Source organism: Pseudopipra pipra, chromosome 1 (assembly GCF_036250125.1).
Source record: "Pseudopipra pipra isolate bDixPip1 chromosome 1, bDixPip1.hap1, whole genome shotgun sequence".
NCBI lineage: Eukaryota > Metazoa > Chordata > Aves > Passeriformes > Pipridae > Pseudopipra > Pseudopipra pipra.
In genome coordinates, this window is record NC_087549.1 from 1,539,522 (window position 1) to 1,563,725 (window position 24,204).

General features: G+C 50.3%; 1 protein-coding gene across 3 annotated transcripts; it reads right to left on the reverse strand.

Moving 5' to 3' along the window:
* Window positions 1-443: 443 nt before the first annotated feature.
* Window positions 444-21,796, reverse strand: RHPN1 (rhophilin Rho GTPase binding protein 1). 3 transcript variants are annotated; one of them, XM_064641129.1, is made up of 12 exons: window positions 21,699-21,796; window positions 21,318-21,395; window positions 20,207-20,331; window positions 18,991-19,157; window positions 17,286-17,473; window positions 16,232-16,388; window positions 12,915-13,034; window positions 8,957-9,151; window positions 8,615-8,691; window positions 6,302-6,448; window positions 4,088-4,246; window positions 444-2,603 (listed from the first exon to the last, which is right to left on the reverse strand). In XM_064641129.1, the coding sequence occupies exons 1-12, from the start codon at window positions 21,753-21,755 to the stop codon at window positions 2,412-2,414; spliced, it is 1,662 nt and encodes a 553-aa protein (XP_064497199.1). In that variant the 5' UTR covers window positions 21,756-21,796; the 3' UTR covers window positions 444-2,411. The 3 variants fall into 3 exon arrangements, with proteins under 3 accessions (XP_064497199.1, XP_064497121.1, XP_064497269.1); XM_064641051.1 differs by having other exon boundaries at window positions 444-2,606; XM_064641199.1 differs by lacking the exons at window positions 444-2,603; window positions 4,088-4,246 and adding an exon at window positions 4,699-4,818.
* Between the last annotated feature and the right edge of the window lie 2,408 nt (window positions 21,797-24,204).

The window sequence follows — 24,204 nt, forward strand, 5'->3', positions numbered from 1 at the left end:
CAAAAACAAAAGGTTTGGAAACCCTTGATGGATACCCTAAAAAAACCCACCCCAGATCCAAATATGCTGTGTGAAGCAAAAATTACTTCCTTCACCAGTTTCCTGTTCTTTTTTCCAGGAGAAAAGCCTCCTCAGGGCTTCCTTCCCACGTTACTTCCCCAACCTTCACTTCCCACGTTACTTCCACGAAACTCCTGAGACAAAGCCACCACCTCCCTTTATGGGGATGGAAAAAACAGGCTCACCAAGTGTTAATCTGGATGTTTAGGACCTTGGTTTGCTTGGAGCAAAGTTTCCTTACTAGACCCAAATGATCTCTCCCAACCTCAACACCTCCAGAGTTATGACCAAATGACCCAAAATTCAACTGTTTGGAAGGTTCAACCGCGGCTCGTGCACCGAGTCCACCCGGAGCTCCCAAAAAGATCACTGCAAAGTGGCTCTGAATCAGTGCTTTTTAATCCATAAAAGGTGAGAATCCATGTACAAATTAAAAAAAACCCACATAAACCACCAGAGTTTGGGAAATGATCCGACTCCCACCACACAACCCCTCGGCTTGTTGGGTAGCGGGAATGGGATCGCGACGGCTTCTCCCAAATAAATCCATCTCCAGCTTGGAGACATCCGTGCCTGCAGCACGTTGAGGAGCGTGGGAAGCTTTGAGGAGCTTTGCCAGGATGTTTGAAGGGCAAGGTGGCCTTTTCCATGACCCTCCTCCCTTCCTTGGCGCTCCCACGCCGGGCAGCCGGGAGGATGACGTGGGAAGTGCGACTGCGCCAGATGGCCCTGTGGTGGATCCATGATCCATGTGGGTGATGCCTCAGCCTGGGGAGAGGCTTCTTGGTCAACAGCACAGAGCTACAAACCCTCCTTTAGTTCCCAGAATCATGGGATGGGCTGGGAAGGGCTTTAAAGATCATCTCATTCCAAGCCCGCCGTGGGCAGGGGCACCTTCCACCAGAGCAGGTTGCTCCAAGCCCCGTCCAACCCGGCCTTGCTCCTTTAAGTTCTCCTTAAGCCCTGCCCAACCTGGCCTTGTTCCTTTAAGTTTTCCTTAAATAAAGGGTTAGGAGCTTGGCACAGGGGGATTGAGTCACTCAGAAGAAGTCCCAATCTCAAGGAAGTGCCGTGGCAACAATCCGTCCCCCCCCTCCCCGCCACGTTCTCTTCCTGAAACCCAAAATTCCTCCCGACTTCCCAAGTACAAAAATACAACCACAACCTCTCTCTGAAGGGTATTTTATACCTACCAAGATCATCCAAGGCCTGAAGACCAGACAGAGCTCTTTAAGCCTTCAGGAAAAATAACACCCAAGGCAGGAAGGAGCCGGAGAGGAAATTTTGCCAACGGATCCGAGCGCGGATTCGGAGCCTCCCGGCATTCCCAGTACAATTAGCAAGATGCATGGATGCATCAGCCCCGGGGTTGGAGTGCTGACAGCACAGTGTGAGGGTATTAGCAACGTGTGCAAGATCCAATAGCAGCAGAAATTTAGTAGTTTAATAATCTGGAGGAGTTATCTGCCCGGAATTTTAAATCTCCTGCCAGGAGGAAAAAAAAAACAAACAACAAACCACCAACCCAAGGCTCTCAGCTATTAATCTACTCAGGGAATATTTAGGCCAATCCACCTCTACTGATTAAAAAAAAAAAAAAAAGCCAGACAACAAATGGTAAGTCTTTCCCTTTTCTTCCAAAGAAGCTGAATGTGCAGCTGGGGTTGGATTTGCTGAGCCAACTTGGGGGTTTATTTAAAAAACAACAACAAAAAAAAAACCACCCCCCAAAAAAAGCACTAAAAATGGTCAAACCATCCTAATTTTACCCCGTTTCACTGGGAGATCTCTAAGGGGTGGATGCACAAGCCAGTGCTGCGACCCCTTGATGGGGTCACCATGAGTTGTTGATGCCCATGGGGTCCCCTCTCCTGAAACAGGGGGGTCCCAGGGGAGCTGCTGAAGGATTCAGCTGTGCCAGCAGCTCTCTGGCAGTGGTGTCATCTTCTGCCTCGCTGAGAAAGCCCAAGAGATGCTAAAGGAGGTCACAGCTTTTGCTTTAATGGCTGAGGGCTGGGTTTGGCGGCACCTCACACCGAGCGGGCGACACAAACCAGGCCCTGCTCAGACCAAAGCTCCCCCCAACCCCTGAAGAGCAACAAAAAACCGATTAAAAACCACGACTAAATCAGGGTTTTCCCCTTGTTTTGCTGAGGAGGGACGAGCTGGGACATGGAGGAGTCCAGAGCTGGGAGATAGAGGAGTCCTTTTCCAAGAGGATCCGTCCCCCGGGGCGAGGGGTCCTGGCAGCCCCGACACCGGCACAGCCCAGCCAGGTCATCAGTGCTTCCAAGACTTCCCAGATAGCCAGTCCTGGAGCTGGAGGGACACAGAAGAGCCCGGTGAGCCCCTCAGTACATGGCCTCGTTGTCCCCCACGGCGGTGAAGGGGACGCCGCTGTAGGTGCTCTTCTTGCTGCGCTTGCTCTTCTTGCTCCACACCAGCAGCGTGCTGGGGCTCTTGCTGTTCATCAGGCTCTTCCTGCTGTTCTCCTTGTTGCTCTTCAGCATCCCCGAGGACATCCCTGCCACCTTCTTGTCCACCTGCTTGGGAAGGAGGGAGAGGGGAGTGAGAGCCAGGGGAACTCCCGCAGTTCCCGCAGCCGTCAAATCGACCTTAGAGAAGTTTTAGTGCAGCTTTTTAACACCTTTATCTCGCTGGCAGCTTTACACAAGATTTCTAAAAATGCTGTTTGTCATTCCTGGTTAAGAATTTCTACCTGGACCTGACAGTTGCGTCCCCTCCTCAGCCTGGAGGGCGAGAGGTGAAGGGTTTTCCACCAGTAAAAACGTGCTGAGGAAGAGCCACAACACTAGATAAAAAGCAGTCAAAGCCACCCAGGAGCCTTGAAACTCTTCAAGAAGGTGGGATGCTGTGCCAGAGGAGATGAGGAAGAGGAAGAGAAGATGAAGAGATGGGCTTTTTAGGACCGCTGGCTCAAATTCAGGGGCGTGGTAAGGGCGGTGCTGTGGGAGGGATGGTTTTGGAAGTGGGTGGGACGGATGAGGGAAGGTCCAAATACTGTCATTAGAACCTGAATGTTGGCATTAGAACCTGAATATCGTCATCAGAAACCAAATAATGTAATTACAACCTGAATATTGTCATTAGAACCCAATTATTGCCATTAGAACCTGAATATCGTAATTTGAACCCAAATATTGTCATTAGAACTTGAATATCGTCATTAGAACCTGAGTATTGTCATTAGAACCTGAGTATTGTCATTAGAACTTGAGTATTATCATTAGAACCTGAGTATTGTCATTAGAACCTGAGTATTGTCATTAGAAACTGATTATTGTCATTAGAACCCAAATATTGCCATTAGAACCCAAATATTGCCATTAGAACCTGAATATCATAATTTGAACCCAAATATTGTTATTAGAACTTGAATATTGTCATTAGAACCTGAGTATTGTCATTAGAACCTGAGTATTGTCATTAGAACCTGAGTATTGTCATTAGAACATGAATAATTGTCATTAGAACCTGAATATTGTCATTAGAACCTGAATATTGTCATTAGAACCTGAATATTGTCATTAGAACCTGAGTACTGTCATTTGAACCCAAATATTGTCATTATAACCCAAATATTGTCCTTAGAAGTTGAATATTGTCATTAGAACTTGAACATTGTCATTAGACCCTGAATAATTGTCATTAGAACCTGAATATTGTCATTAGAACTTGAATATTGTGACTAGAACCTGAATATTGCCATTAGAACCTGAATAATTGTCATTAGGACCTGAATAATTGTCATTAGGACCTGAATCTTGTAAGTTGAACCCAAATGTTGTCGATATAACCTGAATATTGTCATTAGAACTTGAATATTGTCATTAGAACCTGAACACTGTAATATTTGTCGCCGTGACAAAGGAGCGATTTTTGCCTTTTGAGACTCAAAACCGGCCCAGAGAATTATTAATTAACTCGAATTAAATTAATTGATTATCATCTAAGGCATTGTCTCCCTCGGCAGCGGGGAATTCCCAAGGTCTGGGAGGTGACTTACAGCCCTGGGGGCCTGGGAGCCGTGCAGGGTGATGACCCCGATGTCGACGCCCTCGTCGCCGGTGCTCTTGAGGAGCTGCACGACCTCGGCGTGCTTGGCCCACCTGCAGTCCTTGCCATTGACTGAGATGATGTAATCCCCCTCCTTCAGCCCGGCTGCCTGCAGGGAAACAGGGAAGACAGACATCTTGGAGCTTGTGGAATGTCATGGAATCGTGGAATGGCTTGGAAGGGACCTCAAAGACCATCTCATTCCGTGGGAAGGGACACTGTCCCTGAGCCCTACCCAACGTGGCCCGGAGCACTTCCCGGGATGGGGCAGCCACAGCTTCTCTGGAAATCCATTCCAGCCCCTCACCACCCTCCCAGACAGGAATTCCTTCCCAATAACCCAGACAGGAGTTCCTTCCCAATATCCCATCTAAAGTTCTCATATTTCAGTTTGAAGCCATTCTCCCTTGTCCTGTCTCTCCATCCCTCATCTAAATTCCTCCTCCAACTCTCTTGGAGCCCCTTTAGGCACTGGAAGGGGCTCCAAGGTCCCATATTTCAGTTTGAAGCCATTCTCCCTTGTCCTGTTCCTCCATCCCTTGTCCCAGTTCCCTCTCCAGCTCTCCTGGAGCCTCTTTAGGCACTAGAAGGGGCTCCAAGGTCTCCCTGGAGCCTTCCTGACCACTTGCAGTCCTTGCCAGTGACTGAGATGATGTAATCCCCCTCCTTCAGCCCGGCTGCCTGCAGGGAAACAGGGAACATGGATGTCTTGGACCTCATGGAGCATCACAGAACCCTGGAATGGCTTGGAAGGGACCTTAAAGACCATCTCGTTCCATGGGAAGGGACACCTTCCCTGAGCCCTGCCCAACGTGGCCCGGAGCACTTCCAGGGATGGGGCAGCCACAGCTTCTCTGGAAATTTGTTCCAGCCCTTCAACCACCCTCCCAGACAGGAATTCCTTCCCAATATCCCAGACAGGAATTCCTTCCCAATATCCCAGACAGGAGGTCCTTCCCAATATCCCATCTAAAGCTCCCATATTTCAGTTTGAAGCCATTCCCTCTTGTCCTGTCTCTCAATCCCTCATCCAAATTCCCTCTCCAGCTCTCCTGGAGCCCCTTTAGGCACTGGAAGGAGCTCAAGGTCCTGTATTTCAGTTTGAAGCCATTCCCCCTTGTCCTGTTCCTACATCTCTTGTCTGAATTCCTTCTCCAGCTCTCTTGGAGCCCCTTTAGGCACTGGAAGGAGCTCCAAGGTCTCCCTGGAGCCTTCCTTTCTCCAGGTTGAAGAAAGGACACAACTTTGGTCCATAAATAGTCTTGGAGAAGATTTTGGTCTCCCAAAAAAAGGATGTGATCCTGCTGTTCAGATCCTGTGCTGTTACAGAGATTCCAGCCTCTGGATGGCTGGTGGATGCTGAGGGAGCTGGGAGACCTTTTGGGCATCCCATCAGGACTCTCTGGGATCTGCTGGATAAAAAGTTGCCCCTCCTACCCCACAAAGCCCCCACAGTGAGTGTTCAGTGAGATAACCTGCTTTGCAGACTTGCCATCCTGTTCCCTCCATCCTCACATCCCAAAAATGAGGGATAAGGCAGCTGGGTGGGCAGCCAACAGCTAAAATCTGAGCAAACCTCCCTGTTTTGCCCTAAAAATTCATCTCAGTTGTTCCCTGACATCCACCTGCAACCCCCAGCTTGGGATCCTGCAGGTATGAGTCTCCACCTGAGCTCACCAAGACCTAAATCCCCCTAGTATCCCTCAAAAACCCCCTCAATTCCAGCATGGGAATAGCAGGAACCTGGGATAATCAGTCTCCCAGGAATCCAGGCTGGAATCCTGTAGGGATAAGTCTCCACCTGAGCTCACCAAGACCTAAATCCCCCTTGTATCCCTCAAAAAACACCTCAGTTCCAGCATGGGAATAGGAAGACCTTGGAATAATCAGCCCCCTGGGAACCCAGGCCGGAATCAGGCAGGATGAGTCTCCACCTGAGCTCACCAAGACCTAAATCCCCCTTGAATCCCTCAAAAAACACCCCAATTCTAGCATGGGAATAGCAAGACCCACAATCAGCCCCCTGGGAATCCAGGCTGGGATAAGACAGGGATGAGTCTCCACCTGAACTCACCAGTGAAGTTCTAAGACCCAAAACCACCTGGTATCCCTCCCAAACCCCCTCAATTCCAGCCTGGGAATATTGGGAAGCTGGGATACTCACGGCAGCGCAGCCCCCCGGGATGACGCCGGCGATGAGGACGGGGGAGTCTCCTCTCAGGGTGAACCCAAATCCGTTCTCCCCCCTCCTCAGGTGGACTCTCCTGGCTGGATACCACTTGTTTTTGGCAGAGAAGACCGACAGGGGTCCCTGGGGTGAGGCAGAAAACATGGAAAGCACCTCTTGGTGCAGGAAAAACTCCACCAAGGATAGGTAGCTTTGCAATTCCAGGGATGGAGAGGGGGCAGGGGAAGAAATTCCCAGTTTTGCAGGGGAAAAAAAACATCATCCAAGGTGGGATGAGGGAGGTTGAGGGGCTTTATCACTGTCTGGCTCTGGGAGATGCTGGGGGTGGTCCAGGTCATCTCTTCAGGGGCTGTTTCCCCTCAAATCTTTCCTCTTTTTCTTTTTTTTTTCCTACTTTTCCATTCCCACAGGATCTGTTCAAGGGCAGAGATGTTCAACGTCTCCTTGGGGTGCCCACTGACAACAGAGCCAGACCCCACAGAAACCCCAAAGCTCAGTCCTGAACCACAGTCCTATTTCCCAAGATCCCAAAAACCTAAAAGGATCGGGATAAAGCTCCAGTGGGATTTTCCTGCTGCCTCCTGCCCCACAAACCTTCCTCTCAAGGCTCCCTTGGGTCAAACCCACCCACATGGAGGAGGGTGTGAGTGGTGGTCCAGGTCACCTCTTCAGGGGACATTTCCCCTCAAATCTTTACTGTTTTCCTGTCTTTTTTCCTTCTTTTCTATTCTTGCAGGAGTAGGATATCCCTGCCTGCCCTGGGGCTGTTCAAGAGTAGAGGACAACCTCTCCTTGGGGTGCCCAGTGACAGCACAGCCAGACCCCACAGAAACCCCAAAGCCCCACAGAAACCCCAAAGCTCAGCCCTGAACCCCAGTCCTGTTTCTCAAGACCCCATAAACCTAAAAGGATTGGGATAAAGCTCCAGTGGGATTTTCCTGCTGCCTCCTGCCCTCCCAAAACCCTTTTCTCAAGGCTCTCTTGGGTCAAACCCACCCACAAGGAGGAGGGTGTGAGTGGTGGTCCAGATCACCTCTTCAGGGTCTGTTTCCCCTCAAATCTTTCCTGTTTTCCTGTCTTTTTGCCTTTTTTTCCATTCCCATAGGAGCAGAATATCCCTGCCTGCCCTGGAGCTGTCCAAGAGCAGAGGACAACCTCTCCTTGGGATGCAGCACAGCCAGGTCCCACAGAAACCCCAAAGCTCAGCCCTGAACCCCAGTCCTGTTCCCCAAGACCCCACAAACCTAAAAGGATCGGGATAAAGCTCCAGTGGGATTTTCCTGCTGCCTCCTGCCCCACAAACCTTCCTCTGGCAGCTTCCTTGGATCCTTCTTGGGTCCAACCCACCCACATGGAAGAGGGTGTGAGTGGTGGTCCAGGTCACCTCTTCAGGGTCTGTTTCCCCTCAAATCTTTCCTGTTTTCCTGTCTTTTTCCTTCTCTTCCGTTCCCGTAGGAGCAGAATATTCCTGCCTGCTCTGGGACTGTCCAAGAGCAGAGACAACCTCTTCTTGGGGTGCCCAGGGGGTGGGGACAGCACAGCCAGACCCCACAGAAACCCCAAAGCTCAGCCCTGAACCCCAGTCCTGTTCCCCAAGACCCCACAAAACTAAAAGGATCGGGATAAAGCTCCAGTGGGATTTTCCTGCTGCCTCCCAAAACCTTCCTCTCAAGGCTCCCTTGGGTCAAACCCACCCACAAGGAGGAGGGTGTGAGTGGTGGTCCAGGTCACCTCTTCAGGGTCTGTTTCCCCTCAAATCTTTCCTATTTTCCTGTCTTTTTTCCTTTTTTTTCCATTCCCATAGGAGCAGAATATCCCTGCCTGCCCTGGAGCTGTCCAAGAGCAGAGGACAACCTCTCCTTGGGATGCAGCACAGCCAGGCCCCACAGAAACCCCAAAGCTCTGAACCTCAGTCCTGTTTCCCAAGACCCCACAAACCTAAAAGGATCGGGATAAAGCTCCAGTGGGATTTTCCTGCTGCCTCCTGCCCCACAAAAACCTTCCCCTCGAGGCTCCCTTGGGTCAACCCCCCCCCAAAATGCCCGTGCCAGCTCCCAGAGGAGCTCGGTGACCCATTTAGGTCTCACAGAGCCAGATCTGTGCCCTCCCAACTCTCCTCCTGCCTGTGAGGAGGCGGCTCATCCTCCTTGGAAAGCTGCCCTGGCAGAAGAAGAGGCTGGGGGAGGAAGGAAAGCAGGCAAAGCAGAGCATGCAGGGGAGGAGGAAGAGGAGGAGGAGGAGGGGATGTCTGCTCCCTTGGGATATCCTCTATCCCGGAGCTGGACTTACCAGCCTGTGGAAGAGGTCGGTCACCTTCACCTGGGAGAAGTTGGGGGGTTTGATTTCGGGCTTCTGGTGGGTTTTGGCTGAGAAAAAACACACAGGGGGTGTGACCTCAGGGGGGTTGTGGAGGCAATTTCTACCTCCACATCTCCCAAGGTGGGAACTGTAAGAAGCGGGACCTGCTCAGGCAGCAGAGAATCCTGGAATGGTCCGGGTTGGACATGAATTTAAAGAACCCCCCCTGCCACGCCATGAATTCACTGTGGAGCTTCCCCACCCCAGGAAAAAATCCCAAAAACCCCCTCCCCAGCTGCACCACCCCCCAAAAAAAACCCCCACCCCACTCACGGTGGATGTCTGGGGCATCTCCTGTCTCGAAGAAATCCTCCTCGTGGTCGATCTCCGAGTATTTGCTCAGGGAGCGTTTGTGGGCGAAGGACAGGACCTCCTGCAGGATGTCCATCTTCCTGAGGATCTTGCACAACCCGTGGATCCTCATGGCCTCCTCGTGCTTCATGATGGCTTTTTTCAGGTGAGCTTTGCCTGCCAGGGAGGGAGGGAGCAGAGGGATCTCGGTCGGTCGGGAGCGGAGCCGTTCCCGCTGCCTACGGATGGGGAGCAGCTTCCCCAGGCTGTGACACCCTGAGTGACTCAGGGACAGCCCAGTCACGTTCCCAGCCTGCTGGGTGCTCTAAATGGGGTCGTTCCCAGCCCCTCAGCTCGAGCCCTCCATGGAGGGCTGGGAAGGGACCTTGAAGGGTGACCTACTTGGCTCCCCTGGCGCCGGAGCCGGCAGATGTTCCTGAAAACCGGTGTCGTGCCGCCCCCAAAGTCCCTCCTAAAGCTTAACCTCAATCTCCTCCTGCAAATTAACTTCTCTCCGTGCCTTGCCTCCCCTGGGAGCTGGGAAGGTGGAGAACAACCCAGCCCCATCCTCCTGGAACAGCCTTTGGGGAAGGTGCAACAACTCTCCCTGTTTTCCAGGCTAAGTCAAGCCTTGTCCTTGCCCTGCAGGTCCGGGAGCGGGAACGCGGAGAACGACCCGGCCCCATCCTCCTGGCTCAGCCTTTGGGAAGATGCAGCAGCTCTCCCTGTTTTCCAGGCTAAGCCAAGCCTTGTCCTCGCCCTGCACGTCCTCTCTTCATCCTCTTCATCACCTCTCTGCTCCTCCCCACTTGCCTTCCACAGGTTTCGACCCTCCTCGGGAAAACGATGCGGTGGGAAAACAGCCAGAGGAGCTGAAATCATGGTAACCCACGGATATCAGAGCAAACATCTCCTCTGCCACAGACTGCAACCAAGGCACCCGTTTCCAAGGCTTAAACTCCCAAAAAAAGCTCTCTCCGGGTGCGTACGCGTCGCTTGGAAACACGTGGGCCTGGAAAGCGTTTCAGGCTCCGGACACAAGGGGGAAACAGAATCCAGGGAGAGGATCCAAGGATCGGCTTTGCTCCAAGCTCCGGAGAAACGCAGCCCGTGCAAGTTCTAACGGAGGGAATGTTTTTGGGGTCGGATGGAAAACAGAGAGGAGGAGACTTCCCACAAAAAAATCGGTAGCAACGGCATCAGTTCTATTTTAGCAAAGCACTTGATGGCAGCGAGGAACAACTGTGGAATTATGGGGGATAATAATAATAATAATAATAATCATGGAGTTAAGGAATGGGTCGGGTTGGAAGGGAGCGGAAAGATCATCCAGTTCCAATCCTCTGTCGTGGGCAGGGACGCCTTCCACTAGCCCAGGTTGATCCACTCTGGCCTTGGGTATTTCCAGGGATGGGGCAGCCACAGTTTCTCTGGGAATTCCATTCCAGCCCCTCACCACCCTCCCAACCAAGAATTCCTTCCCAATATCCCATCTAACCCTGGGAAGCCATTCCCTGTGTCCTGTCCCTCCCTCCCTTGTCCCAGGTCCCTCTCCAGCTTTCCTGGAGCCCCTTTAGGCGCTGGAAGGGGCTCCAAGGTCTCCCCAGAGCCTTTTCTCCAGGCTGGACAGGGAAGAAGAATTTCTTCCTAATATCCAGTCTAAATGTACCCTCCTTCAGCTTAAAGCCATTCCCTCGTGTCCTATCACTGCATAAAATAATGAAAATAAGAATTAAAATAAGAATTAAAAATAATAAAATTTAAAATAATTATAATAATAATAACCAAGAGGAGCAGAGGAATCTGAGGGACAGGAGAATCTGAGGGACAGGAGAATCTGAGGGACAGGAGAATCTGAGGGACAGGAGAATCTGAGGGACAGGAGAATATGAGGGATAGAAGAATATAAGGAATAGAAAAATATAAGGAATAGAGGTTGGCCTTGGAAGTTGTGCAAGCTTTTGGCTCCACTCTACTAAAGATGATGGAATATGTCTGATAAAACACAATCTTATAAGATCAGGAGACAAGGGAAGAGGAGAATAAATATCCTCCCAAGGAGATGATTTTAATGCCACCAGTTTAAGACCAAAAAACAATTTGGGTTGGAAGGGACCTTCAAGATCATCTCATTCCAACCCCCTGCCAAGGGCAGGAACACTCTGCACTATCTCAGGTTGCTCCAAGTCCCATCCAACCCGGCCTTGGACACTACTAGGGATGGGGAATTCACACCCTCTCTGGGTTTCTTCCCTTCCTTTTTAAACCAAAACCAAGCTGAGGTTGGTGCTGCACATCCATTTTCCATCAGCTGACGTTGAGCAGAGCTCATCCCCCACAGGAAAACCAGGAAGAGCTGGAATGTGGTACAAACGGGTGTTGGGGTGGTGTCACCACAACACTGACTTTGGGGTTCATTTTGGAGGTCCTTCACCTCCCATCCCCAGTGAAACCTGGCTGAGGAGCTGAGAGGACTTTGCCCAACTCATTCCTGGTGGGAACTGTCTCCTTTCCCATGTGTTGCAAGGAGGGGGAAGAGCCCCAGGAGGTGACACCCCAAAATGAGGGTGCTGAGCTTGCTTGAAGAGCTGCCAAAACACGACTTCAGCTGAATAAGCAACGTTCTGCTTTCCCCCTGGAGCTGAAAATTGACAGGGGAGGAGGTTCTTGTCTCCCAAGCTTTTTGCTGCAGCTAAAAATGCCACCCCCTGAAGCATCTGCTGTGCCCTGTTATCGAGCCAAGCCAAGCCCAAGCCCAGGAGCTTCCAGGATCTCCGTGTCCCTACGGATTTCTCCATGAGGGTGATGTCACCTGGCTCAGAACACCTGGAAGTTTTACTGTCAAATACCTGGAGGTTTTACTGTCAAGCCAAGCCCAAGCCCTGGAGCTTCCAGGGTCTCCATGTCCACATGGATTTCTCCAGGAGGGCGATGTCACCTGGCTCAGAACACCTGGAGGTTTTATGGCCAAGTCAAGCCCAAGCCCAGGAGCTTCCAGGATCTCTGTGTTCCTATGGATTTCTCCAGGAGGGTGATGTCACCTGGGGCAGAACACCTGGAGGTTTTACTGTCAAGCCAAGCCCAAACCAAGGAGCTTCCAGGATCTCAGTGTTCCTATGGATTTCTCCATGAGGACGATGTCACCTGGCTCAGAACACCTGGAGGTTTTACTGCCAAGCCAAGCCCAAGCCCAGGAGCTTCCAGGATCTCCATGTCCACATGGATTTCTTCAGGAGGGCAATGTCACCTGGCTCAGTACACCTGGAGGTTTTACTGTCAAGCCAAGTCAAGCCAAGCCCAAACCAAGGAGCTTCCAGAATCTCCATGTCCCTTTGGATTTCTCCAGGAGGACAATGTCACCTGGGACAGAACACCTGGAGGTTTTACTGTCAAGCCAAGTCAAGGCAGGCCCAAACCAAGGAGCTTCCAGGGTCTCCATGTCCACATGGATTTCTCCAGGAGGGCGATGTCACCTGGCTCAGAACACCTGGAGGTTTTACTGCCAAGCCAAGCCCAAGCCCAAGAGCTTCCAGGATCTCCATGTCCCTTTGGATTTCTCCAGCAGGGCGATGTCACCTGGCTCAGAACACCCAGAGGTTTCACTGCCAAACACATGGAGGTTTTACTGCCAAGCCAAGCCCAAGCCCAGGAGCTTCCAGGATCTCTGTATCCCTATGGATTTCTCCAGAAGGGTGATGCCACCTGGCTCAGAACACCTGGAGTTTTCACTGCCAGACACAGCTGGTCAGGTTGGTGAAGGCACCACGAGTTGGTCCTCAACACTTTAAAGGAGACTGTGATGCTTTCCTGCCCTCCCAGGAGAGCCTGTTTGCCAAGAAATCCCACCAAAAAGTGTCTTTGCATGGAGAGATCCCCCCAAAATTTCATCACCCCCCTTTGTGGACACCTAAATGACCTCTGTCCCCAGAGATGTGCTCACCCAGCTTCCTCCTCTCCTCGGGATCCTGCAGCAGGACACGGAGCGATGGTCCCTCCGGCGTGGTGACATGGAACTGCATGAAAGCCTTCTCCTGCTCTGGAAGCTCAGATTCCGAGGGCACTGTGGGAAGGAAAAGGGTGGGAATGGGCTTAGAGAGAGGTCAGAGCCACTCGGAACCCTCTGGCAGTGGGGACAAGGAAGCCACATCTGTATTCAGGTGGCCCCAATAACTTCAGCACCACCTTCCTCTTGCCCAGCCAAAGCCTGGGACAACCAAGACATGGGCACAGGGATGAGTTATCCCAGTCAAAACTCCACCAGGATTTGGAATGAAGGGCAGGATTTGTCCTGGGCACAGCACAATATCCAGCTCTTTTGCCTCCCTCCTTCCTTTGCTCCCATCTGGAAGCAGATTGGAAACAGGGAGCCCGGGGTTTTCCCCACCTGGAGGTGGAGACCAACCAGAGAATCATGGAATGGTTTGGCTTGGAAGGGACCTGGAAGATCATCCAGTTCTACCTCCTGCCATGGGCAGGGACACCTTCCACTATCCCAGGTTGATCCAACCTGGCCTTGGACACTTCCAGGGACGGGGCAGCCACAGCTTCTCTGGGAATTCCATTCCAGCCCCTCAACACCCTCCCAGCCAAGAATTCCTTCCCAATATCCCATCTAACCCTGCCCTCTGGCAGTGGGAAGCCATTCCCTGTGTCCTGTCCCTCCATCCCTTGTCTCAAGTTCCTCTCCAGCTCTCCTGGAGCCCCTTAAGGCCCTGGAAGGGGCTCTCAGGTTTCCCTGGATCCTTCTCTTCTCCATGTGAACACCCCCAGCTCTCCCAGCCTGTCATTCAGAACAGGCTGATTAAAGTGTAATTAATTAATTAATTAGGGAGCTGAGCCCTCCCTGCTGTGCCAGGGAACTCTGCACAGGCAGAGAGCTCCCAGTGCAACCAAGGGGTTTTTCCATGGAGAAATGGACATGGATACAGCTCTCCCAGGCTCTCCGAGCCCCACACTGGACTCTTTAAACTCTGATTTTCCAGCCAAAGCTGTTCCTAATCTCCTCTGGCTCTCAGGGATCTCCTTCCCTGGTCACAGAGTGTGATAAGAAGCAACCCAGAAAATTCCAGGGAGCTTTGTTGGGCCAAACAGAAGATCCCAAAAGCCTGGTGAGCAGCCTGGCATCGGCATCCAGAGGGTTGGGAAGTGGCAGCTCCAGGGCTGGGAGCTCTGCCCGTGCCAGCTCTTGCCATGTCAGCATTCCCTGAGGGATTAATCTGCAGAGTAAGGAGTTTGTTGCCAGCTGGTTATGGAAGCAAAAGAGTTGTTATTGTGACAGGGAGGTCAGGGAGAGGCAGATCCCAAGAGCAGGCAAAAGAAAAATTCCCCAAATCAGGCGTTTCCTGCAGATTTCTGCTTCCTTCAGTGCCTTAAATTTACCAGGATGTCAAAAAGCCTCCAAATTTTGGGGGGAAAGGTTTTTCCCTGTCCTTTGTATCGCCACCCAAACCCATCTCCATCATCATCATCCTCTCCTGCTTCTGCCTTTAAGCTGCTCCAGCCCCACAGGAGTCCACTCTCTCCCGTCTCCCTGATCAATCCTTCTGCAACACCCACACGGCCCAATCCCGGGAAGAGGATTTTAGGGCAGGCTCCGGAGCGGGGGAGGGTGCCAGGACAGTCTGGCAGCACCAGTTTTGGCAGCCAGGCCTCAAAAAGCCTCCTCAGCCACCCACCAGGAGATGGGGTGGCACCAAAGGTCACCGTGCCCATCTGCTGCCCACCCCCGGATCTTCTGCCGGACCCAAAATTGCTTCCAGGGCGTCGGCGATGGCACAGATGGAGATGATGAAGCACATCCCGCATCCCAACTCCCTGTGATTCCATGGAGACACACCAGCCCAGCACCCCACCCTCCCTGAGGCTCCCGGGACATCCAGCCACAAGCTTGGGAACCGAATTCCCCAGCATCAGTCCTGGCACCAGCCACGAGCTGAGCAGTGCAGGTGCCAACAGGCCCAAAAAGAGCTCCCCAAAAGTGATGCCTGAGGAGCAATGGGTGGTTCTGCTGGGAGAGAATTCCATGGCCAAGCTCCCATGAACTTCAGGATAGCAGGGATTCTGTTCTTGTATCACCTTCAAAGTGTGAAAGCTCTGATCATTCATCTCTGGTACCAACCCCGCTTCTCCTGGCACCATGGGAAATTCAAGATATTTTGGGGGTTATTTTTAATTTTGGGAGCCTCCAACATGAGGTGCCTCAAAGGATGGTGGGCTGAGGACACTGGTGTGGTCAGCAGGCAGGTTTAGCCCCTATTTAGCCCCCCAGCCCCAAAGAGAACAGCAGGTGACAACCCTACAGCAGGTGACAACCCTACAGCAGGTGACAACCCTACAGCAGGTGACAACCCTACAGCACCTTTTTGCTCCTTTTTTTAGGAGGACTTGTGGAAACCAGAAATGGGGAGGAAATCTGCCCTGGGCAGGAATCGCTGAGTGGATGAAGAAGATCCACAGCTCAGAGCATCCAAAAACCTCCAGGATTTGGATCCATTCCCTCAGAGCATCCCAAAACCTCCAGGATTTGGATCCATCTCCTCAGAGCATCCAAAAACCTCCGGGATTTGGATCCATCTCCTCAGAGCATCCAAAAACCTCCGGGATTTGGATCCATCTCCTCAGAGCATCCCAAAAACTCCAGGATTTGCATCCATCTCCTCAGAGCATCCAAAAAACTCCAGGATTCGGATCCATCCCCTCAGAGCATCCCAAAACCTCCAGGATTTGGATCCATCCCCTCAGAGCATCCCAAAACCTCCAGGATTTGGATCCATCTCCTCAGAGCATCCCAAAACCTCCAGGATTCGCATCCATCTCCTCAGAGCATCTCAAAACCTCCAGGATTCGGATCCATCCCCTCAGAGCATCCCAAAACCTCCAGGATTTGGATCCATCCCCTCAGAGCATCCCAAAACCTCCAGGATTTGGATCCATCCCCTCAGAGCATCCCAAAACCTCCAGGATTTGGATCCATCTCCTCAGAGCATCCCAAAACCTCCAGGATTTGGATCCATCCCCTCAGAGCATCCCAAAACCTCCAGGATTTGGATCCATCCCCTCAGACCATCCCAAAACCTCCAGGATTCGGATCCATCTTCTCAGAGCACCCCAAAACCTCCAGGATTTGGATCCATCTCCTCAGAGCATCTCAAAACCTCCAGGATTTGGATCCATCTACCTGTTCATGCCTCCCTTCTTTGAAAATTCCCCCTAGAATTCCAAGCTGAGCAGGAAGCTCCTTCGAAGGTGGGAACTCACCGGGGCAGTCGCAGAGGGCAATGGCAGCGAAGTAGTGGGAGAGGGCTTTGAAATGCTCCGACTTGACGTGGACCATGGTGGTCCAGGAGAAGGGAACATAGTCCTTCACGTGGGGCTGGGTCATGGTCTGGTGCACCAGCGAGTAGACGTCCTCCACCTGGGAGGAGGGAGGAGACAAGAGATGGAGGACATCCATCAGGAGAACACCAGCAGCGGGTTGTCCTCTCCTGGAGGGTTCTGCTGACCACAGTGACATCCCACCAAGCGCAGTGGTGTGGGGTTCAACAAGGCCAAGTGCCGGGTCCTGCACTTTGGCCACAACAACCCCCGGCAGCTCCACAGGTTGGGACAGAGTGGCTGGAGAGAGAGAGGGACCTGGGGGTGCTGGTGCCAGCAGCGGGACACGAGCCCAGGGGTGCCCAGGGGGCCAAAAAAGTCAATGGATCCTGGCCTGGATCAGGAACAGTGTGGCAGCAGGAGCAGGGAAGGGATTCTGCCCCTGGACTCAGCGCTGGTGAGGCCTCCCCTGGAGTGCTGTGTCCAGCTCTGGGCCCTCAGCTCAGGAAGGCCATGGAGGGGCTGGAGCAGGTGCAGAGAAGAGCAACGAGGCTGGGGAAGGGTCTGGAGCACAATTCCCGTGAGGAGAGGCTGAGGGAGCTGGGGGGGCTCAGCCTGGAGAAGAGGAGGTTCAGGGGAGACCTCCTCACTCTCTGCAACTCCCTGACAGGAGGGGGGAGCAGGGGGGGGTCGGGCTCTGCTCCCAGGAACCAGCAGTAGGACAAGAGGGCTTGGTCTTCAGCTGTGCCAGGGGAGGTTTAGGTTGGACATGGGGAAGAAGTTCTTTCCAGAGAGAGGGATCAGCCCTTGGAATGGGCTGCCCAGGGAGGGGGTGGAGTCCCCACCCAGGGGGTGTTGAAGCAGAGCCTGGAGGTGGCCTCAGTGCCATGGGCTGGGTGCCAAGGTGGGGTTGGGCCACCAGTTGGACCCGACGATCTCGGGTGTCTTTTCCAACCTAATTGATTCTATGAAATCCTCTCCTCCCCAAAGTCCTCACCTTTGCTGCCTCCTGAGCGAGCTGCAGCCGGGCCAGGAAGTCATTCTGGGCACGGAGCAAAGTCATCTTCTCAAAGACACACTCCTGGACCTGGGCCACCATCAGCCTCACCAGCATGTTCAGGGAAGGAGCGCTCATATCCAGGCTGGGAGCGTTGGAGAAGTTCTCCTTCAAGTAGTTAAAGGCACCTGCACGAGGGAGAAGCTCCCGGGAGTCACCGGCCTTGGAAGCAGGAGGGTCAGACTTTTGGGGGGAGAAACTCCATCCACACACCCAACACGTCACCCCCATGGCAGGAATCCCCCACCCCCCAGGGATGGAGAGCACCCCTGGGACAGGACTGTGGCCACCACTTCAACCAACACACAGGGAAGAGGCGACCACCAAGGTTCATCGCTGGATCCAGCATAAATATATGAATATATATATATATATTATATATGAATATTTAGGTCTTTCCTTTCTGTCTCTTCCTTCCCTTACACATTTCCTGGAGTGTTATTTTTATGCTTTAATGGTGCTGGATTGCTGCAAATGACAACAAGCAAAATGGCTCCACACCTGTTTGCCTTTGAAACCAAATTGTTTTAGAATAATATACATATAAAATAGATATATTTTATATGCATAACATATTATATATAACAATATATATAAATTATATAAAAATATATAATAGATTTAGATTTATATTATTATATATTATATAGAATACTATATTATATATAATATATAACTTATCATAATTATGTATTAAATGGAACATTTTGTCATATATAATATATTATTATATTACATATTAAATATAATAAAAATATATAATAGCATATATACTCTACTATAATATATAAAGTAATATTATTTAATACATAGTATATGTAATAGTATATATTATATATACTATACTATAGTATATATACTATATATACATACTATAGTATGTATATACATATATATACACTACATATAGTATGTATATATAGTATATATACTATATAATATATACTATGGTATAGTATATATTATATAAATTATATAGTATATTAGTATATTATGGTATATTTTATATACCATATAAAATATATATATATACACTAAATATACTATAGTATACAGATACTATATACTATAGTATATATAGTATATATATATTATTTAGTAATATAATATAGTAAATATGTAGTATATTATAGGATAGTATATATACTATTATATATTAGATATATTAGATATAGTATGTATATAGTATATATAATATATATATTATACAGTATATATATACTACATACATACTATATCTACTATATCTAATATATCTCCAATATATTATATATCTAATATATAATAGTATATATATTATCCTATAATAGATAATAGTATATGAATATTAATATTATATTAATATATAATCATATATATTAGTATATATTATATAGTATATATTATATATATACTAGTATATTATTATATATAATACATAAAATATAAAATAGACAATATGTGTATATGTATTATACATAGCACATTTATTATATATACTATATATTATATATATATAGTATATATAATTACAAACCTAATATATATATATTCACAAACAGCCATCATTCAAGGTCCTTTCACTCCAATCCCCCCCCAGGATTTATTCCCAAGACCCTGCGTGCCCTCCTCTGCTGGGGGGCTCAGGGAGGAGGGCCCCACGTACCCGCTGCCCTCTGGAAGGCGTCGATGGCCTGGGCGAGGCCGGGCAGGGTGGCGCGGTCCTGGCGCGCCCCGAGCTGGGTGTGCAGGGCCCCCAGGTTGAAGAGGACACTGCCCTTCTCGAAGGCCAGGGCCCGCTGGTGGGATGGCACCCCCGTCAGGGAGTCGTACCTGGAAAAGGGAAGGAGAAGGGAAGGGTCAACAGCTGCCCACCTGCCTGGCACGGGGTGGTCTTGATGGTCCCTTCCCACCCAAACCACTCTATCCTTGCCCATGGACACAGGAGGAGCCTGGAGGGTTTTCAGTGCTCCATGTGGGAGCCACCATTCCCATCACATAGAATCATGGACTCATAGAATCAGCTGGGGTGGAAGGGACCTCCGAGATCATCAGGTCCAACCCTTGATTCAACACCTCTGTGCTGGCCAGACCATGGCACTGATGCCACATCCAGTCTCATCTTAAAAACCTCCAGGGACGGAGAATCCACCCCCTCCCTGGGCAGCCCATTCCAATGGCTGATCACTCTCTCTGGAAAGAAATTCTTCCTAATATCCAACCTAAACCTCCCCACCTTCAGACCGAGCCCTCTTGTCTTGCTGATCGTTGCCTGGGAAAAGACACCAACCCCCACCTGGCTACACCCTCCTGTCAGGGAGTTGTAGAGAGTGAGGAGGTCTCCCCTGAGCCTCCTCTTCTCCAGGTTGAACAGCCCCAGCTCCCTCAGCCTCTCCTCATAGCACTTGTGCTTGAGTCCCTTCCCCAGCCTCTTTGCTCTTCTCTGGACTTGCTCCAGGACCTCAATATCCTTCCTGAACTGAGGGCCCAGAACTGGACACAGCACTCCAGGTGAGGCCTCACCAGCACTGAGTCCAGGGGCAGAATCACTTCCTTGGACCTGTTGGCCACACTCTTCCTGATCCAGGCCAGGATCCATTGGCCTTCTTGCCCACCTGGGCACACTCTGGCTCCTGTTCAGCTTCCTGTCCATCCAAACTCCCAGGTCCCTTCCTGCCTGGCTGCTCTCCAGCCACTCTGTCCCCAGCCTGTAACGGTTCATCACGTTCCCCCCTCCCTCCCTAATTAACGTTCCCCCCTTCCTCCCCTAATTAACCCACCCCCGCGACTGGCAAACCCGGATCTCCGCATCCACCATGGTGGGGGTTTGATCCCAAACTCCCTCAGTGTCCCAGGTGAGACGGGGAAAAAGCTGCACCAACCAGTGGAAGAAGACCCCCAGGGGTTTGGTGGGAGGGAAGAAGCGGCTGTCGAGGAAGTGCAGTTGGTTGTAATATTCCATCAGGAGCTCCAGCCCGGCTTCGTTGCGGCTCGGGGTGCGCATGGCCTGCGGGGTGGGAGAGGAGAGGTAGGTGTGGGAAAAGAGGGGGGAGATCCCTGGCACAGGCTGAGAGCCCCCAAAAACACTCCCTGAGAGTTGGGGTGGTTCAGCCTGGAGAAGAGAAGGATCCAGAGAGACCTTGGAGCTTCTTCCAGGGCCTAAAGGGGCTCCAGGAGAGCTGGAGATGGACTTGGGACAAGGGATGGAGGGACAGGACACAGGGAATGGCTTCAAATTTAAATATGGGACCTTTAGATGGGATATTGGGAAGGAATTCTTCCCTAGGAAGGTGGTGAGGGGCTGGGATGGAATTCCCAGAGCAGCTGTGGCTGCTCCATCCTTGGAAGTGCCCAAGGCCAGGTTGGATGGAGCTTGGAGCAACCTGGGATAGTGGAAGGTGTCCCTGCCCATGGAAGGGGGTTAGAACTGGATGGTCTTTAAGATCCCTTATATATATAAAATATATACATTAGTATATATAATATATAATATATTTAATATAGATATTAAATATAATATATATAATATATATAATATTATATATATTATATATATACACATCTTATAAATATATATAAAAATATGATTTAAAAAAATATATATATGTATTTTATATATATTTCTAGGATATAAATATATAGGGAAGAAATAGGATTTTTTTCCTCCTTTCCCAGATTGTTCTATACTTTCTCTTCTCCAAGGCCCAGCTGGACAAGGAGCAGCTGTTCAGCTTTGCCACGGGTGAACTAAGATTCTGAAACCAGGGCATCAAGGATGGGGAAAATAAACAATTACTGACCAGTCTGGAATATCTTAAAACCTATAAACCAAAGTCAAGGTGCTCCAGGGTGGGAATCCTGCATCCCAAAACACAGGGATAAGGGGACAGTTTGAAGAGAGGAGGAAGGGACATCCCAGAGCAAAATGTGGCATTTTCAAGGGGTGATCCTGGACAAGCCAAAGCCAGACTTTGCATCCCAAGGCACACGGACCTGCCTCAGCTCCATGAAATCCTTGATTTCCTTCTCAAACAGGACACCTTCCTCTCCATAGTGTTCACTGATGAAATCCTGGATGGAAAAAAAAAAAACCAGGAGAAAAACCCTGAGTGAGTGACCCCTTCCAAACAGATTTTTATGATTCAAAAGGCTGATTTCGGACAATTCTGGACAAGCAATTTGTCAGCTCTGCCCACAAGAAAACAGGGAAAACCATCTCCTCCTTCTTTCCAGATGCTCTCCAGCATCTCCAGACCCTCATCTCCCACTTTCCCATGTTTTAAGTCAGGTTTTCCCCCAGGAATTTATTTTTTTTGCAGCTGTTCCAGACTAGGAAATGTTTTATTTTCCATCCACCAAGGGCACAAAACTCACCTTCAGTGGAACCAGCAAATCCAACTCCTTGGTCTCCTTCAATCCCAAAGGGATCATGGGAACACTGATGGACTCACTGGAAAAGACAACAACTTATGTGGGAGTTGGTTTCCAAATCTTGGAGGGATCCTGGGTGACAGGGATTAAAATGGAGCAGCTTTTTGCTCCTAAAAAAGGGTAAAAAGAGGCTTGGAACAGCAGAAGGATGCTCTTCCCAGAATAATTTGGGAATGGCAGTACGAAGAGAGCCTGAAAACATCACTTTTATTCCTTCAGCTTCTGCTTTTCGTGGAATTTTTTGGGTTGAAAGGGATCTGAAAGACCATCCAGTTCCACCCCCTGCCATGGGCAGGGACATATCCCACTATTCCAGGTTGCTCCAAGCCCCATCTAACCTGATCTTGGATGCTTCCAGGGATGGGGCAGCCACAGATTCTCTGGGAATTCTCTTCCAGCACCTCCCCACCCTCATAGATTTAACAGCTGTTTAGATTTTCTGCTGCCAAGAAGGATAAAAACGGTCTGGATGAGCAGCAGAGCCTGGAGCAGACAGGAATTCCAGCCCTGCAAAGAGCTCCCAAAGCTGGATCCATCATGGAATTCCTCTGCACAGAGACAGGGAATGGGAACCTGCTGTGGCACCTGCAGCTCCTACCAGCTCCACAAATGATATCCAGGAGGGATGTCCCCGATCCCAGCACTGATCCATGTCCCACACATTCATGGACACCTGCATTCCCAAAGGATTGGTTTGGAGACCAGAAAACTTGGCAGAGAGTGGGATGGGAGGTGGGACAGGCAGGATCCAACCAGGTTTGCACCACAATTCCCCCTCATTCCCTCCCAAATTAACTGATAACTCGTTATCCTATCGCTCATTAGCGAGGAAAAGAGGCAGAGGAAGTTACAAAATCCAGAGGGAGCAGGGCAGGGAATTTTTCATCCCCATTTTCATCCGTTCCTGCTGAACAAACAGCTCCAAGAGCCATAATTAGGGCAGCAAACCCATTACAGCTCCTTCCCTAACGAGATTTCCACTTGGATCCAATGCCTGGAGCAAACAAAGGGACTTTTGTTTTTCCAGGGCAGGACTTTGGGGTTGGTGCTGCCCTTGTTTTCTTTTTAAACCAGGGCAAACAAGATTGGAAAAGCCAAATATCCCTGACAGGGAATGTCGGGGAGGAAACACGAATTCCTGTTTTAGGGCAGAAGAATCAGTATCCAGGTTTAAATTCAGACTCCAAAAGACCTTCTGAGTGCAGGAAACACTCGAAGATGGTGGAGATCTGGGTTTCCTTGGCTTTCTCTCCATAGGAGACCTGTGATCCTAAAAAAAAAAAATCCAGCACCCAGGTCATCCCAATCCTATATTTAATGTCACTCCACAGAATGGAGTCACTCCATCACCCCCTGGAGTTTTCCTAGTCTTTGCACCTCTGTTCCCAGCAGCACAGAAATCCTTCCCATGTGCCAGGAAAAGCAGGATGGGCACAGAAATGTACAATCATGGAATGGTTTGGGTTGGAAGGGGCTTTCCTAAAAACCTGGCCTTGAACACTTCCAGGGATCCAGGGGCAGCCACAGCTTCTCTGGGAATTCTATTCCAGCCCCTCACCGCCCTCCCAGGGAAGAATTCCTTCCCTATATCCCATCTAACCCTCTGGCAGTTTGAAGCCATTCCCATTGTCTTGTCACTCCATGTCCTTGTCCAAAGTCCCTCTCCCTGTTTCCTTCCAGCTCCCTTCGGGGACCGGAAAACCACAACCAGGTCACCCCCAAACCTTCTCCTTCCCAGGCTGAACAATCCCAGTTCTCTGAGCCTTTCCTTGGAGGACTAGAATGACTCCAACAGCAGGAATCCTGAGTCTCTGGCCCCCTGGTCTTGTTTAGACATAAATTCTCACAGGCTCAAAATTAAATTAAGGAATTTTTGCATTGTCATATTGGACAATTTATGCACCAGAGTGGAAAAAACATCTCTTGACTTTGTTACAGAGACCCCAAGCCTTCAAATTCCCAGTGTTCCCATGCAGCTGTCCCTGGAACAAGGATGGATTCGCTCAGCCATGAGCTGGGTGTCCTCTAGGAGAGCTCCCGGGTCAGAACACGGCTCAGGGCGGGAGTAACAGGAGCCTCCGTCTCCTTGCGATCCGAGCCCGGGGGAGCTGCTGTCGCTTCCCAGTCCCTAAAAAAGTTGGAGACCTCCCACTATCCCACTGTCATGGTTTGAAAGCCCCAAAATCCAATTCTCGAGTCCTAGCCCCCCCTCCCACATCTCAACTCAGTGTGAGATGGGTTTTCCAGACACCACACGAGACTCAAATTGGATTTTGGGGCTCTCAAACCATGACACCCACGTTCCTCCAACCCAGCATGGACACTTCCAGGGATCCAGGGGCAGCCACAGCTTCGCTGGGAATTCTATTCCAGCCCCTCACCGCTCTCCCAGGGAAGAATTCCTTCCCCATATCCCATCTAACCCTCTGGCAGTTTGAAGCCATTCCCA